The 17,297-nt window shown below is 39.1% G+C and overlaps 1 protein-coding gene across 4 annotated transcripts in view; it reads right to left on the bottom strand.

Moving 5' to 3' along the window:
- taf1b (TATA box binding protein (Tbp)-associated factor, RNA polymerase I, B) overlaps positions 1–17,297 on the bottom strand; it is a 94,499-nt gene that overhangs the window by 34,758 nt on the left and 42,444 nt on the right. For all 4 annotated transcript variants that reach the window (XM_072561698.1, XM_072561673.1, XM_072561681.1 and 1 more), the window contains exons 6-8: positions 9,075–9,204; positions 7,573–7,735; positions 5,247–5,346 (exon numbers count right to left, since the gene is read on the bottom strand). In XM_072561698.1, the coding sequence (XP_072417799.1) occupies positions 5,247–5,346; positions 7,573–7,735; positions 9,075–9,204 (393 nt within the window). The remainder of the gene's footprint in view (positions 1–5,246; positions 5,347–7,572; positions 7,736–9,074; positions 9,205–17,297) is intronic.

Genomic DNA, 17,297 nt, shown 5'->3' with positions numbered 1-17,297 from the left:
GGGACTGTGTGGAGTTTGCATGTTCTCCCCGTGTCTGCGTGGGTTTCCTCCGGGTGCTCCGGTTTCCTCCCACAGTCCAAAGATGTGCAGGTCAGGTGAATTGGCCATGCTAAATTGCCCATAGTGTTAGGTAAGGGGTAAATGTAGGGGTATGGGTGGGTTGCGCTTCGGTGGGGTGGTGTGGACTTGTTGGGCCGAAGGGTCTATTTCCACACTAAGTAATCTAATCTAACTGTTTAGGTAGCCCCTGGTCTTCCGCCAGACCATAAAAACTATGTGACTGGCACCCAGTGAACCTGCTCAAATGTTTATTGCAAACTATAGCCAGGGTCGGGTCAACCAGAAGCTCACATCTCACTTGAGCTACCCTTGATTCCCTGCGCATACTCAGCACAAGCATCACGGTCAGGAGGCTCTGTATGGTTCAGGCCATGTAGTGAACTTCAATTGAAACCCTAACAACAAACTGTGTCAATCTTATCCAGCTTGCTCCTCTGCCATTCAACACATCCCAGAGTACGGCCAGCCTGGCGTCCTCACAATGCCGCCCCAAAAAGAGAATGATGAAAAGTGGGACATTGAACTGTAATTTTCATATCTATAACCCTAATAGGTGATGAGCAGAATGATAGCTCCCGACTATTAAATGCTTGGAAAGCAAACTGGTGTCCTTGCTAAATTTTTTTAAATGTTCTATTTGTTTATGGCCAGAATATTATTAATATGGAGTGAACGGAGTCAGCAGTTGGTTAAACTGAACACAGTTCATTATCCTTTTAATGATTGTATATTACAAGAAATAGCAGAAATGGATTCTACAACCAGAACATGACCAACATGGAATGAAAAGTCAATCTGATCACTGAATCAGCATTTACACTTTCAAACCATGCACCAATAGATGAAGACTGAAAATCCTTTATTTTTCCCAATTATATGGTAGACCCACGCACTTTTATGAAATAACATTTCTATTGTTCAATGCTTTATTTGTCCTCGATTGTTTTAATAAAAAGAACTACTTGTGGCAAGCACAGCAAGTGTTGTTAGTTACTTTAAGGGTTAAACAGTCTGGCTACATTAAGTCTGAAAGGCTTGGCATTGGTGCAAAAGATTAACTCACAACCACATAAACACCAAGTTAGACTGGAATTATAACCTCAGATTTAATTTCAATTAGGTATCTTTCTTGAATACTGTCCTTCTGTTCTCATTATTTTTCAACATTCATCATGATAAAGTCACTTTCTTTTTATTGATTTTCCTCCATGTTTCCTGAGCAACTTTCCTGAGACACCTCACTGAAGTAGCATAGTCAGCTATGATCAAAACAAAAATTGACTATGCTTCTTTCAAAAGTATTTCAGGGAAGGTATTAGTAGGACAATCTTCAAAGTTAGATTAAATTCCCTACAGTACGCAAACAGTCCCTTCGGCCCAACAAGTCCACACCGACACTCTAAAGAGTAACCCACCCAGACCCATTCCCCTACCCTACCCTATCCCTGACTAGGGCACCTAACATGGGCAATTTAGCATGGCCAATTCGCCTGACCCGCACATCTTTGGGAGCACTCGGAGGAAACCTGGGTGAATGTGCAAGCTCCAACAGATAGTTGCCCAAGGCTAGAATCGAATCCAGGTCCCTGGTGCTGTGAGGCAGCAGTGCTAACCACTGAGCGACCATACCGCCCTGTTAAAGGTTTGAAATAACAGGAACATAAGAACTCAAGCACAAAATCAGTTTACGAACATGTAAGAAATTCAGGGAAAAATGGCTTTGCAGACTCAAGCAATATTCCCTGGGGTAGCTATCTTCCAGACAGAGCCAGGGTAACTAAAATGAGCTATTTAATTCCAGTATAAAATATACTCCATTAAACCTGAGGTACTAAAGGATTTGCACAGTGTCATCTCTGACTGGGCAATACATGCTATAATGGCATTTGATTATAATGACTCTATGTTGTCATAGTTGAGAAATGACAAATGTGCAAACTTGCAGTAATTCGCAAAATGGGAAGCGAATTGGCCTAATCAGAAAATATATAAAGTGGAATCACCTAATAGGCTGTGAAGAATGGTTCTTGATACCTTGAATTAAAACTACTCCATTGCAGAATTGTTCTTCAAACTGTAATACTCCTGTAGCTGATTAATGGAATCAGATACCATCCTCTCTTTTAGGACTCAACCTCATCCTGCTTCTTCCTCTGCTGCATCCCGATGGAAATAAAATAATCAAGATGAAAAATGATGCACATGCTCAGTCTGTTTGGCGAAGGAGCAGAGATTACTAAGAAAATACATTTTTTTGATGTTGCCCTTTGTTATATTATTGATTTTTAGAGAAAAAGCTAGGAGTAAAAAACATAACTGAAATAAAATTAACATCTTGGAGAAACCCAATAGGTTTGGTAACATCTGTGGAGAAAGAAACACAGATTTTCGATTCCAGCCTGTCTGTGTGGAGTTTGCACATTCTCCCTGTGTCTGCCCTGGTTTCCTCCGGGTGCTCCGGTTTCCTCCCAAAGATGTGTAGGTCAGGTGAATTGGCCATGCTAAATTGCCCATAGTGTTAGGTACCCTAGTCACGGTTAGGGCGAGTTGGGGAATGGGTCTGGGTGGGTTACTCTTCAGAGGGTCGGTGTGGACTTGTTGGGCCGAAGGGGCTGTTTGCAGACTGTAGGGAATCTAATCTAACTTTGAAGATTGTTCTACTGATGCCTTCCCTGAAATACTTTTGAAAGAAGCATAGTCATTTTTGTTTTTATCATAATGAGTACTTCAGAACTAGACAGACATTCAGTAACTGAAATACTACTACTTATTCCAAAACAACATTCAACTGAGTAAAACCAAATTCACCTACAGTGAAATTACTATGAGCCAAACTAAGGTAACCTGAAATTCTGGTTGTATTGAAGTTGTCAGCCATTCAGCCAGAAGGGCAAATCCTTTTGAATGATGCCTGTGATAAACCTGAGCTCCAGACTCCAAAACTCTCAAATGCTTTGGGATTTCAGACAATAGCCTGGAAACACAAAGTATGTTAGACTGCACTGACAACATGGGGGCTGTATTGCAGTTGTCTGGAGACAGCACACGAAGCAGAAAGAGAGTCCTGACGTTTTCCAGACCTAACTCTCAATGTTTTGCCAAGTGTTTGACTGTACAAGGTCAGGCCATTGAAAGGTAGGCACGGAAATATAGCCAGTATAAAGTATTTACTGTATAGTTTTTTTTCTGTGTTTTGATTTCAGAATTATTTTGACACAGACCACATTTGAGGCCAAATTGGGTTAACATAGGAGCTTCCAGGACTATGTCCAAGCTTTACTTAACACAAACCTATGGGAAGATGTCCTGCAACTCTTCATGATTTCATTTTGAATACTCCCACGTAATTACACATCAGCCTCATATTTAAACAAAATGTTAATTTTGCTTCCTCACTAATTGCTTCCCACTCCCATCAAACTTATTGACTCCTTGTTAAGAATAGAATAAAGACTCCTGCATAGAAAATACCCTGGAGCAACTTGCAAGGAGCCATTACTTACACAAGAGATACTAGGCACCTTATGATAGGGAAAGGAAAGAAGGCAAATATAACAACTTGGAGCCTGAAAATGTTTCATGTCAGAAGTTAAATATAAGGACTACCAACAGGGATTACTGGATAACAACCAGGGAGCAGGAAAAATGGCAAAATTCTTACTATTTAACCTGGAGGGCACAAAGTTCAATTGCACAATTTTAAAAATCTCCAGTTGAGATCTGCTAAGCACAGACATTGACACTTTCCCATTTTGTTATTTCTTAGATAAACTATTCACAGTATCCTAAAACTAAAAAATTCTTAAACTAATATTGTGTACTTACCCTACAATAATCAAAGCAGCAATTATTTATTTACAGAATATTCCACTTTTAGAAATTGCTTCAGAGCAGTATTTAATAAAGCTTATGAACTGATGTGTCATGAAATACTTGTCAGGTATCAAGTAGATTCTCTAGAATGAGAACCTGACACACTGCTGTTCTTGTCTGACTTGTGGAAAAATCTTTGCAGAAAACCGACTGGATGGGACCTATTATAATCAGTAATTCACAAATATGATAACTGACATTAAAACTTTCAACTGTTAATATTACATGGGGTTTTGATTTTAAAGTGTTCAAAATAATAGAGAATATTGAGACTTTTAAATGAAATAATAATTTATTTAGTTGAAAATGAATGGTTCTTCTTGAGTTCTTTACCAAATGCAAGGTTCAACCCATAGCACAGCTAAGAGATATAATTTGAACAATGTACTACTTTGACAATATCCCCTGCATTAGAGAATCACAAAATGATACAGCACATCAGACAAGCGATTCTGCCTGTTGTCTGTGACAGACTCTCTTCAATAAAAAAAGACTGCTTGTCCCACTCTTCTGCACTTTCTGTAGCCCTGCAAATTTTCTCTAATCAGATATTAATCCATTTCTCAATTCAGACTCTCATAAATGTTGCAAGAAAAGAGGCAGCCCATCAACCTGTTGCGTCTGCACTGGCTCTCCAACCCCATCCACCAACTCCCAACAGCAGCACACATTCTCATTTTTCAGATAACAATCCGAATCCCCTCTTGAATGCCTTTATTGAATCTGCTGTCATCACACACTCACATTCCAGATTGCACTTGCTGTAGAAAAATGATTTTCCACGAGTCAAATCGTGTTACATCATTGTTCTCAGGGTCTTGATCTTTCTAACAATTGAACAGATTCCTACTTGCCTAACTGACTAGATCCCTCAACAACAACAAATCTCCTGAGCCGCAATGGAAGTTACGAATTAATTTATTCTTTTAAAAAATCCATTTAACTTGCATCATCCCATCAAACTGGAGAGGTGCTGAAGTCATCACCATCCAGAAACTGGGGAAACCTGCTGCTGACCTAGTTAGTTATCTACTCCCATCTCATTTAAGTATTTTGTCAAACTGTTTGAGTGTCTACTTCCAGTCAGGTATTTGCCACTGGTAAGACTGCACTGTCTATTTTGGATTTAGACTTATAAAGCTGCAAGATGTCATAGGCAAAAATAAGTTAACCCCACATGACTACAAATACCTTTGTTAAATCTCCTCTTAGTCTTCCTTTGTCCAGTTTCTACAATTATATTGTATTATTAGTTATAATAATTAGACTGATGGTATAAATTACTTTTAGTTCAAATACTTTTAGTTCTTTACCTGTACTTGAAAGATATGGATATCGGGTCCATACAGTTTCATTTCTTCTGGAAAATACTGGAAGGCATTCAGATATGGTATCTGTTGTTCTGAAACAAACCTATTTCAAACAAAGGTTATATCTTTTAAGAAAATTAACTGATTAGATTACAGAATACAGTAGAAGTTGCATTCACAAATACTTATTTAAAAATGATGGGCAAACCTAGAGAAATATATAAATACATTCAACTAAAGTGGTGCCACTGTTTAAGGAAGGTGGTAAGGACAAGCCAGGGAACTATAGACCAGTAAGCCTGACGGTGGTGGGCAAGTTGTTGGAGGGAATCCTGAGGGACAGGATGTACATGTATTTGGAAAGGCAAGGACTGATTAGGGATAGTCAACATGGCTTTGTGCGTGGGAAATCATGTCTCACAAACTTGATTGAGTTTTTTGAAGAAGTAACAAAGAGAATTGATGAGGGCAGAAATGTGGACATGATCTAAATGGACTTTAGTAAGGCATTCGGCAAGGTTTCCATGGGAGATGGGCTAGCAAGGTTAGATCTTTTGGAATACAGGGAGAACTAGCCATTTGGATACAGAACTAGCCCAAAGGTAGAAGACAGAAGGTAGTGGTGCAGGATTGTTTTACAGAGTGGAGGCCCGTGACCAGTGGAGTGCCACAGGATAGGTGCTGGGTCCACTACTTTCATCATTTATATAAATGATTGGATGTGAGCTTCAGATGTATAGTTAGTAAGTTTGCACATGACACCAAAATTGGAGGTGTAGTGGACAGCAAAGAAGGTTATCTCACATTACAACAGGATATTGATCAGACGGCCAACAGGCTGAGAAGTGGCAGATGGAGTTTAATTCAGATAAATGTGAGGTGCTGCATTTTGGGGAAGCAAATCATAGCAGGACTTATACACTTAATGGTAAGGTCCTAGGGAGTGTTGCTGAACAAAGGGACCTTGGAGTGCAGGTTCATAGCTCCTTGAAAGTGGAGTCGCAGGTAGATAGGATAATTTGATATGCTTTCCTTTATTGGTCAGAGTATGGAGTACAGGAGTTGGGAGGTCATGTTGCGGCTGTACAGGACATTGGTTAGGCCACTGTTGGAATAATGCGTGCAATTCTGGTCTCCTTCCTATCGGAAAGATGTTGTGAAACTTGAAAGGGTTCAGAAAAGATTTACAAGGATGTTGACAGGGTTGGAGGATCTGAGCTATAGGGAGAGGCTGAACAGGCCGGGGCTGTTTTCCCTGGAGCGTCGGAGGCTGAGGGGTGACCTTACAGAGGTTAATTTATCAGAAAATGTTTGAAAAATACTGCAAGTCATCAGTTATCAAAAGTGAAAAAGATTCCTAACGTTTTGATGTACAATCATGATCACAACCTAAACTTAACAGATGGGTAAACCTGCAAACGTCAATAACAGAAATACAATGTGGAATTTTATATTTAAACAATAAAATGCAAGAAATCAAATACAATTATCACAACTGACTTCAATTTACCAGTGACAACATGAGACAAAAAAAATTGGATAAGTAAATGAACATGGGTGTTAATGATTCAAATGGTCCAATAATTTATAGATAAGAAGTACTTTTAGATTTAATAATGTGGAGCAGTAAGGGCTTGGTAAGAGGTTGGTTTGACAGCATTTGGAAATAGTGGTCACACTTTGGTTGAGCCTAAAATCAGTCTTAAAGTGGAAAGGAGAAAACAGTAGAATGATATGTCTTAGCATTGGAAAGGTGAATTTTGAGGAAACAAGGAAATGGAAAGACCAACTAAAACACATTTAGAGGAAACTTATGAAATAAATATGGAAACTAAACCACTAACTTAATCATGATTTCCAAAGATTTTGGAAACCTTTTGTAATACTTCACATTAATTTATTGGTTCTCCTGTGGACCTTTTCTGCAGTTTCTGTATCTCTCACTGCTTGAGAGAATCATAAATAGATGTCCTCAATGTTGCTTAACCAAGATCTTGGAATGAGGGTGCAAGTGAATATTTGGACAAAAACTAATTGCAAATAATGGTGAGAGAGACAGATGAAAATAGCAGATTTTGAATGATCAAGTTTGGAGAGGGTACTGGGTCAGCCAAGACACAATTCTATTTTAGTAATGCACTGTACGTTGCACAATGAAACATCTCTGGTCTTAGAAAAGTGTAATATTTAACTAATTGTGAATAATGCCACAAAACATCTGTTAACTTATTAAGGAAGAAAAATCAACAGTTGATACAGTAGATTTAATTAATAGTCCAACACACTTATACAACATAAAGAAGTTGAAACACAAATGCTGATGTCTCACCGTAGGAGGTCTGCAAGAGTGATCGATTCTCGAAGCCACAGTAGTGCCAGATAGCAAAATGCCAGTGTCAAAGGCATAGACATCAGTAGTCCTTTACGGTAAGCAGTTCGTCGATACAGACTGCCATCAACAGATCCTGACCGTATCGAGGTTGCTTCATCCTCTTAAGAACGTATCAAAATGTTTGTATATTACTCTTATTTTCACTCTATGAAATATTCCTTTACAATTATTTCACCACTTTTATGAAAAAGCTCCTGGTTTGCCTCAACACCTCATTTTAGCAGTACAGCTGAAATTAGGAATAGGCAGTTCAAAAAACAAATCACCATCATTTATCAAATTATGCTTAAAGAAGCTGCAGGATCACACTGCCTCATGTTCAGAAAACATTGTAATACAATGCATACAAAATGGTTTTTCTATTTCCAATTTAAACCTTTCTAATAGCACCATAATAACAGAAAACAGCTGACCTGTTTCTAGGCTTCTGTCCATTACACAAGATTAAATTAGCGATTGACTGTGCTGAATATCATGGAAGCAAAGTAGTCTATATTAAACTGGTGAAATGTAACGGGTACACCAACCCGCAATACACTTGGACTGCCTCACATATAGGCTTCTTTTTACAACAATTTACCACTGAACAACATGCCTTGACTAGATAGAGTTTAGAAGGATGTGGGGGCATCTGATTGAAACTCACAGAATATTGACAGGCCTGGAGAGAGTGGATGTGGACAAGATGCTTCCAATAATAGGAGAGACTAAGACTCGAGGGCATAACCTCAGAGTGAAGGAGTGACCCTTTAGAACAGAGATGAGGAGGAATTTCTAGTGAATCTGTGGAACTCATTGCCACAGAAGGATGTGAAAGCCTACTCATTAAGTGTATTTAAGACAGATAGGTTCTTGATTGTAAGGGGATCAAAGGCTACAGGGAGAAAGCAGGAGAATCGAGTTGAGAAATATATCAGACATGATTGAGTGATGGAGCAGACAAAAGGCTGAATGGCCTAATTCTGCTCTTATATCTTATGGTCAACACTCATGACTTGAGACTGACCTCACCACCCTCCTGCACGTAGTACAATGTGTTATTTAACTACAAAAACAAGTGTTGAAATGGATTGAATGAATATGTCACAGGATGATGTCCCAGTATCTGATCATTGTACATTAACTTATTACTACAAACAGTATCACACATAGCTGCACTTGATCTCGTCATGAGTGTCATGACACCCTGTGCTGAATAGACATCTGTAAAAATTGAACTTCGACATAATTCTTAATAACCCATGCTGGAGTTTAAGAAAATAAATGGCAATGATTGCAAAGTGCATGGGAAAATAAGACAATGGGTATGTAAGAAAGATGTGATTTTATGGCAGAAGAGGAGGAGGAATGACAAAAGACTCTTACCTGAACTGAATGATTAAATAGTCTAACTCTGAAACAATAATACAAAATGATTAAATATGGACAGAGATCAATACCTGATCCAACTGCATCTTTGGTTAATTGAATACTCCTATCTTGACCTTCAGGATTACTTTCTGTCAGCGAAGACCATGAAACATCTGAGTCAGACACCAATTCTGACGAATCAGAAACCATCTCTGAAACCTGCGTTAAACACAAAGACAGAGTCATGCAGCACAGAAACAGACCATTCAGTCCAACTAGTCCATGCCAGATTTAACCCAAACTAAATGAGTCCCACCTGCCTGCGCTTGGCCCGTATCCCTCCAAACATTTCGTATTCATTTTCTTACCTAAATGTCTTAAACGTTGTAACTGTACCTGCATCCACCACTTCCTCTAGAAATTCATTTCACATAGGAACCACACTATGTAAAAAAAGGGATGGTCCTCATTCTTTTTTTTTTAAATATGCACCCTACTCTTGAAACCCCCACCTGAGGGAAAATAAGACCATTCATCTTATCTATACCCTTCATGAACCTCTTAAAGTCACCCCTCAACCTCCTACACTCCAGTGAAAAAATTCCCAGCCCTTCCATCCTCTCCTCGAACTCAAACCCTCCATTCGCAGCAACATCCTGGTAAATCGCTTCTGAACTATCTCCAACTTACAGTCATAGAAATGTACAGCATGGAAACAGAGCCTTCGATCCAACCCATTCATGCCGACCAGATATCCCAACCCAATCTAGTCCCACCGGCTAGCATCCAGCCCATATCCCTCCAGATCCTTCCTATTCATATACCCACCCAAATTACTCTTAAATGTTGGAATTGTACCAGCCTCCACCACTTCTTCTGGCAGCTCATTCCATACACTTACCACCCTCTGAGTCAAAACATTGCCCCTTAGGTCTCTTCTTTATCTTTTCCCCTCTCACCCTAAACCTAGATCTTCTAATTCTGGAATCCCCGACCCAGGGAAAAGACTTTGCCTATTTATCCTATCCATGCCCCTCAATTTTGTAAACCTCTATAAGATCACCCCTCAGCCTCCAACGCTCCAGGGAAACAGCCCCAGCCTGTTCAGCCTCTCCCTATAGTTCAAATCCTCCAGCCCTGGCAACATCCTTGTATATCTTTTCTGAACCCTTCCAATTTTCACAACATCTTTCCAATAGGAAGGAGACCAGAATTGCACGCAATATTCCAACAGGGGCCTAACCAATACCCTGTACAGCCGCAACATGACCTCCCAACTCCTGTACTCAATACTCTGACCAATAAAGGAAAGCATACCAAACACCTTCTTCACTATCCTATCTACTTGCAACTCCACTTTCAAGGAACTATGAACCTGCACTCCAAGGTCTCTTTGTTCAGCAACCCTCCCTAGGACTTTACCATTAAGTGTACAAGTCCTGCTAAGAATTGCTTTCCCAAAATGCAGCACCTCGCATTTCTCTGAATTAAACTCCATCTGCCACTTCTCAGAACATTGGCCCATCTGGCCAAGATCCTGTCGTAATCTGAGGTATCCCTCTTTGCTGTCCACTACACCAATTTTGGTGTCATCTGCAAACTTACTAACTGTATCTCTTATGCTCACATCCAAATCATTCATGTAAATGACAAAAAGTAGAGGGCCCAGCACTGATCCACTGGTCACAGGCCTCCAGTCTGAAAAACAACCCTCCACCACCACCACCCCCTGTCTTCTACCTTTGAGCCAGTTCTGTATCCAAATGGCTAGTTCTCCCTGTATTCCGTGAGATCTAACCTTGCTAATCAGTCTCCCATGGGAAACGCCTTACTGAAATCCATATAGATCACATCTTCCACTCTGCCTTCATCAATCCTCTTTGTTCCTTCTTCAAAAAATTTAATTAAGTTTGTGAGACATGATTTCCCACGCACAAAGCAATCTTGACTATCCCAAATCAGTCCTTGCCTTTCCAAATATCCCTCAGGATTCCCTCCAACAATTTTCCCACCACCGAGGTCAGGCTCACTGGTCTATAGTTCCCTGGCTTGTCCTTACCACCCTTCTTAAACAGTGGCACCATGTTAGCCAACCTCCAGTCCTCAGGTACCTCTCCTGTGACTATCGACAATACAAATATCTCAGCAAGAGGCCCAGCAATCACTTCTCTAGCTTCCCACAGAGTTCTAGGGTACACCTGATCAGGTCCTGGGGATTTATCCACCTTTATGCATTTCAAGACATCCAGTACTTCCTCCTCTGTAATATGGACATTTTGCAAGATGTCACCATCTATTTCCCTACAGTCTATATCTTCCATGTCCTTTTTCACAATAAATATTGATGCAAAATACTCATTGAGTATCTCCCCCATTTTTTGCAGCTCCACACAAAGGCCGCCTTGCTGATCTTTGAGGAGCCCTATTCTCCCCCTAGTTATCCTTTTGTCCTTAATATATTTGTAAAAACTCTTTGGATTCTCCTTAATGCTATTTGCCAAAGTTACGTCATGTCCCCTTTGTCCCCTCCTAATTTCCCTCTTAAGTATACTCCTACTGCCTTTATACTCTAAGGATTCACTCGATCTATCCTGTCTATACCTTACATATGCTTCCTTCTTTTTCTGAACCAGACCCCCAATTTCTTTGGTCATCCAGCATTCCATATACCTACCAGCCTTTCCTTTCACCCTAACAGGAATATACTTTCTCTGGGTTCTCAATCTCATATCTGAATTCTTCCCATTTTCCAGCCGTCCCTTTACCTGCGAACATCTGCCCCCAATCAGCTTTCGAAAGTTGTTGCCTAGTACTGTCAAAATTGGCCTTTCTCCAATTTTGAACTTCAACTTTTAGATCTGGTCTATCCTTTTCCGTCACTATTTTAAATCTAATAGAATTATGGTCGCTGGCTCCAAAGTGCTTTCCCACTGACACCTCAGTCACCTGCCCTGCCTTATTTCCCAAGAGTAGGTCAAGTTTTGCACCTTCTCTATTAGGTGCATCCACATCCTGAATCAGAAAATTGTCTTGTACACACTTCAGAAATTCCTCTCCATCTACACCTTTAACACTATGGCAGTCGCAGTCTATGTTTGGAAAGTTAAAATCCCCTACCATAACCACCATATTATTCTTACAGATAGCGGAGATCTCCTTACAAGTTTCTCAATTTCCCTCTGACTAATAGGGGGTCTATAATACAATCCCAATAAGGTTATCATCCCTTTCTTATTTCTCAGTTCCTCCCAAATAACTTGCCTGGATGTATTTCTGGGAATATCCTCCCTCAGCACGGCTGTAATATTATTCCTTATCAAAAATGCCACTCCCCCTCCCTCTCTTACCTCCCTTTCTATCCTTCCTGTAGCACTTGTATCCTGGAACATTAAGCTGCCAGTCCTGCCCATCCCTGAGCCATGTTTCCGTAATTGCTATGATATCCCAGTCCCATGTTCCTAACCATGCCCTGAGTCCATCTGCCTTCCCTATAAGGCGCCTTGCATTGAAATAAATGCAGCTTAATGTATTAGTCCGACCCTGACTGTTTTGATACCATCTTTCTTACAACAGGGCAACCAGAAGAGGCTTCACCAGCATTCTGTACAACATCAACATAATGTTCCAACTCCTACACTCAAAGGTCTGAGTATGAAGGCAAGAATACTAAACATCTTCTTAAATCACTATCTACATGGGACACAAACTTCAAAGAATTATGTACCTGTACCCTAGGTCCCTCTGTTCTACAACAGTAGCCAAGATACTACTTTTAATTGTATAAGTCCTGCCTTTGTTTATTTTCCAAAATGTAATACTTCACATTTATCCAAATTAAAACGTCATCTGCCACTTTTCAGCCCATTGACCCAATTGATAAAAATCTCTTTGTAATCCTAGGTGACCTTCTACACTGTCAACTATACAACCAATTTTAGTGTCATCCGCAAACTCACTAAATAGGCCTCCAACATTGTCACTTAAATCTTTTATATAAATGACAAACAAAAGTGAACTCAGCACTAATCCCTGTGGAACACTGCTGGTAACAGGCCTCGAATCCGAAAAACAACCATCCACCATCAGTCTCCGTCTCCTGTCATTAAGCCAATTTTGTATCCAATTGGCAAGCTCAATCTGAATCCCATCTGATCTAACTTTACTAATTAGTCTACCAAGCGGAATCTTGTCAAAGGCTTCATTAAAGTCCAAGTGAACAATATCTACCACTCTGTCCTCCTCAAATCTTCTTGGTTACTTCCTCAAAAAATTGAATCAAGTTTGTGAGACATGATTTCCCTTGCACAAAACTATGCTGACTATCCTTAATTATTCCCTGCCTCTCCAAATGCATATAAATCCTTTCTTTCAGAATCTCTTCCAACAACTTACCCACTACCGAAGTCAGACTCACAGGTCTATAGATCCCAGGCTTCTCCTCACAATTCTTCTTAAACGATGGCACAACATTAGCCACTCTCCAGTCATCCGGCACACATAGTTATAGATAATATTTCTGCAAGAGGCCCCTCAATTTCCTCCCTACCTTCCAGCAATGTTCTGGGATGCATTAGATCAGATCCCGTAGATTTATCCACCTTTATACTTTCTAAAGCCTGCAGCAATTCCTCTTCTGTATTGTGAACTATTTTCAAAACATTTTATTAAAAACTTTGATTAAACTAAATATTTGAAAAATGGTGAGGAGGGAATAAAAGACCATCAAATCTCTGAAAAGCTCTTCATTTTGGGAGCTTACTTGATGTAATGAATAATCCTACCAATACAGACTTGGTTGTGAAATTTTATCCTACTTGCTTCATTTATTTCTGTTCCTGAATTTATCTTTCATGTCACAAAGATATTGAGCTGGATTTTCCAATCAGCAGCAAACCAGAAACAATCACTCTGGCCTCTAAGAAAGCTGCAATCTTGATGGCACAAGCATCACCACTAAAGAAAATATTCAATGTAACAACTTGCTATATAAAATTTCTTTTTCCAGAAGCAGTACCATACTGTCACTTGTCAATGACAGAACTGCTATTAATTGCATACAGATAATATAAGTGCATCATAAGTCTGTATGTAGAATAAAATCAGGTTTAAAAGGCATACCCAGCATTCAGTTTCACAGACATCCTGGTGTCTAAAAGGTCATTAAAATAACCACAACAATAAAACGTATTGAAGTTGTGTAAGTTTTTATGGTACTCAAATTCTTAGGCATCATATGATGCTTTTTGTATAAGAAGCATATTTTAGTTGGTCTGATTTTGGATCACTTTCATTAAATTTTGTGTACTCATCAAATTCCTAAATTTATATAAAACCACTAATTATATATAATTACTGTTAATTACTACTGCATTCAATTGTTACTTTTTGGTAATGTTCTACAGCAAACAATGGATACAGTTAACAAAACAAAATTGCAATTTGACAATTGAAGAATGTGATGCTGCAGTGCAATGATTCATCAGTGCTCAAAAACATTTTTGGTTCACCTTGGTATTCCTTACTTTCATTCGTTTATGAGCGACAAAAGTCATTAAAGTGATCAAATTTCAAGTCTGCTAAGAGACTGCTCAGTTGCAAATGGTCAAGTGCAAAATCCTCACATGACAGAAAGGATGAAGAGACACTAAGTCTCAAAATATCCAAATTCATAAAGCTGCTGGCTCAAGAATAGCCATTGCAGGAGCAAATTTTAGGCATATTATATGCAGCATTGTCCATTAATTTACACAATATTACGAAGCCAAATGCTGATGCAGATTTCTTATGGAAATTGGGTTTAAAAGAATCATTTCAGAAAATTGAATCAAGTTTGTGAGACATGATTTCCCTTGCACAAAACTATGCTGACTATCCTTAATTATTCCCTGCCTCTCCAAATGCATATAAATCCTTTCTTTCAGAATCTCTTCCAACAACTTACCCACTACCGAAGTCAGACTCACAGGTCTATAGATCCCAGGTACAAGAAAAATCAGACAGGAAGGACTGTAAGCCTGTAATGGAATCTGTCTATTCGGCAATGACAGGTGTAATTTTCCCTATCCAAAGTACCTCCAGGTGTTACAAACAGATGTTTTTGTTTTAATATTGCGTGCAAAGGAAAGTTTGCCCACATCTGATACTTGTGGTGACTTGATAAATGCATAAAATTAAACTTATGGTGTTTAAGCTTCGTCAAAATCAGAGTACACGAAATTAATATCTTTGCAAAATATAAGTACAAACACACTAGAAGAATGCACTGTTTGAAAAACATTAGAAGACAACAAACACATTGCTCCAATTTTAAGGTAAATCTGGGAAACTTGGTTTTTAAATTTAAATGTTCCATTAATTCAATTGAATTAACTAACTATCCTAACTCTGCTGGGGAAATTACAATATTCTTCAGTGAATCACATTAAATTTAAAATTCTATGAACTTAAAAGAACAAGTACCTGGTTTGGCATCATCAGTTTCTATAGTCACAGCTTGCTTTTTAAATGACTATATTATGTCCCTACACAGTCCATTGTAGGCACTTTGTTTCAGAAGGAAAAAAGTACAATTAGTGAAATCAACCTGCAGGTTTCTGAATGGTAGGGATTTTAGTTGATTCATGTCCAAACATGCAAAGACACGCATGTAACCAAAACAAGAAATAGATACATATATTAGAGTGTACTGTGTTCCACCAGAAAATTTAGTCAGCTCTACTGGTATTCCTATGAACAGCCAAAAGCAGTAAACACAATAATCCTTTTAGGAGTTTCAACATCAAATGGCATACAACACAAAGGATTATTTTAGTTCTTTATGAAAGGAAGGATCTAATTAATGCATTTTCTTACATTATAAGAAACCTTCAAAACTGTATGAAGAGGAGCAATAAAGGTAAACATCTCTTCAGAGAATGAGACAGTAGAGTCCAACACTCATTGGGGTGAATGCTTGTGACAAGTACCAGGGATTTATCTTCCTTTTCATAACATTTTTGAAGGTTTTTTTTTCTTGTTTATTTCAGGTATAAGGAAATCTAAACATTAATATTTTTGCCATGTACTAAACTGGCCAAAATTGTGCTGGGATAACTGGTGTATAAAATATTATACATGACAATTTGATAATACAGAAGCTTTTTCAAGGCCCAGAGAATTTTGAACTATTTAAATAAGAAAATTGCTAAATATTTATGTAAATGAAACAACTGGAAAAACCAACAACAATTGCATTTGACAAACCTAATACACTTCTTTGTGTAAGTGACAGATATGGTGCATTGTGAAAATGTAATGCATCTACAGACAGCCTTTGGCCAAATATTATATAGAGATTAAAAGTAACGAAATTAAGAAAGAAATTAGAAGAGAAGATCCTTACTGTGTTTACAAATAAACAGTAGCATTCCACAGGGTTTTCTTCATCATGTATGTAATTAACTTAGATTTGGCTAGACATTGTGCTGTCCAAATTTGAAGATCATAATTATTATAATATGGTGACAACAGTAAATAATTGAGCCTGAATGAAGCTGCAAGATTATGAAATGGGCAAGGCAGTGACATTTTAATGTCAGTAAACATGATATGGTGCATTTTGATTCCAGTTAAAACTTATACCTCTGTTGGAACTTTACAAGATGCTGCAGCAACTTACTCAGGCTTCTTTGACATTAAAGCTCTAATCTAGAGCCCCATTATTAAGGCGGCCAATAGCAGAAGGCACATCATAACACCACCACCTTCCAGTTGCATTCCAGGTTACAGACATCATGCAGACTTGATAATATAATCGCCCTTTCTTCATTGTCACTGTATCAAAATCCAGGAACACTCTACCTAACACGACTACATGAATATCTTCAGCACAGACTGCACCACTTCCAGAAGGCGCAGTCGCTCAGTAAAGGGGCGGCAGGATGGCTCAGTGGTTAGCACTGCGGCCTCACAGCGTCAGGGACCCGGGTTCGATTCCAGCCTCAGGTGACTTTGTGTGGAGTTTGCACATTTTCCCACTGTCTGTGTGGGTTTCCTCTGGGTGCTCCGGTTTCCTCCCACAATCCAATGATGTGCAGGTTGGGTGAAATGGCCATGCTAAATCGCCCCATAGTGTTCAGAGATGTGAAGGTTAGGTGCATTAGTCAGGGGTAAAGGTACAGTAATGGGGAATGACTTTGGGTGGGATACTCTTCGGAGAATTGGTGTGGACTCATTGGGCTGAAGGGCCTGTTTCCGCACTGTAGGGATTCTAATTGTAATTATAAAGGCAGTGTACCTTTTCAGAGACAATCAGGATAGGCATTCAAAATGTG

Source organism: Chiloscyllium punctatum, chromosome 3 (assembly GCF_047496795.1).
Source record: "Chiloscyllium punctatum isolate Juve2018m chromosome 3, sChiPun1.3, whole genome shotgun sequence".
In the NCBI taxonomy this organism is placed as follows: domain Eukaryota; kingdom Metazoa; phylum Chordata; class Chondrichthyes; order Orectolobiformes; family Hemiscylliidae; genus Chiloscyllium; species Chiloscyllium punctatum.
This window is presented reverse-complemented; position numbering and strand designations above follow the sequence as displayed.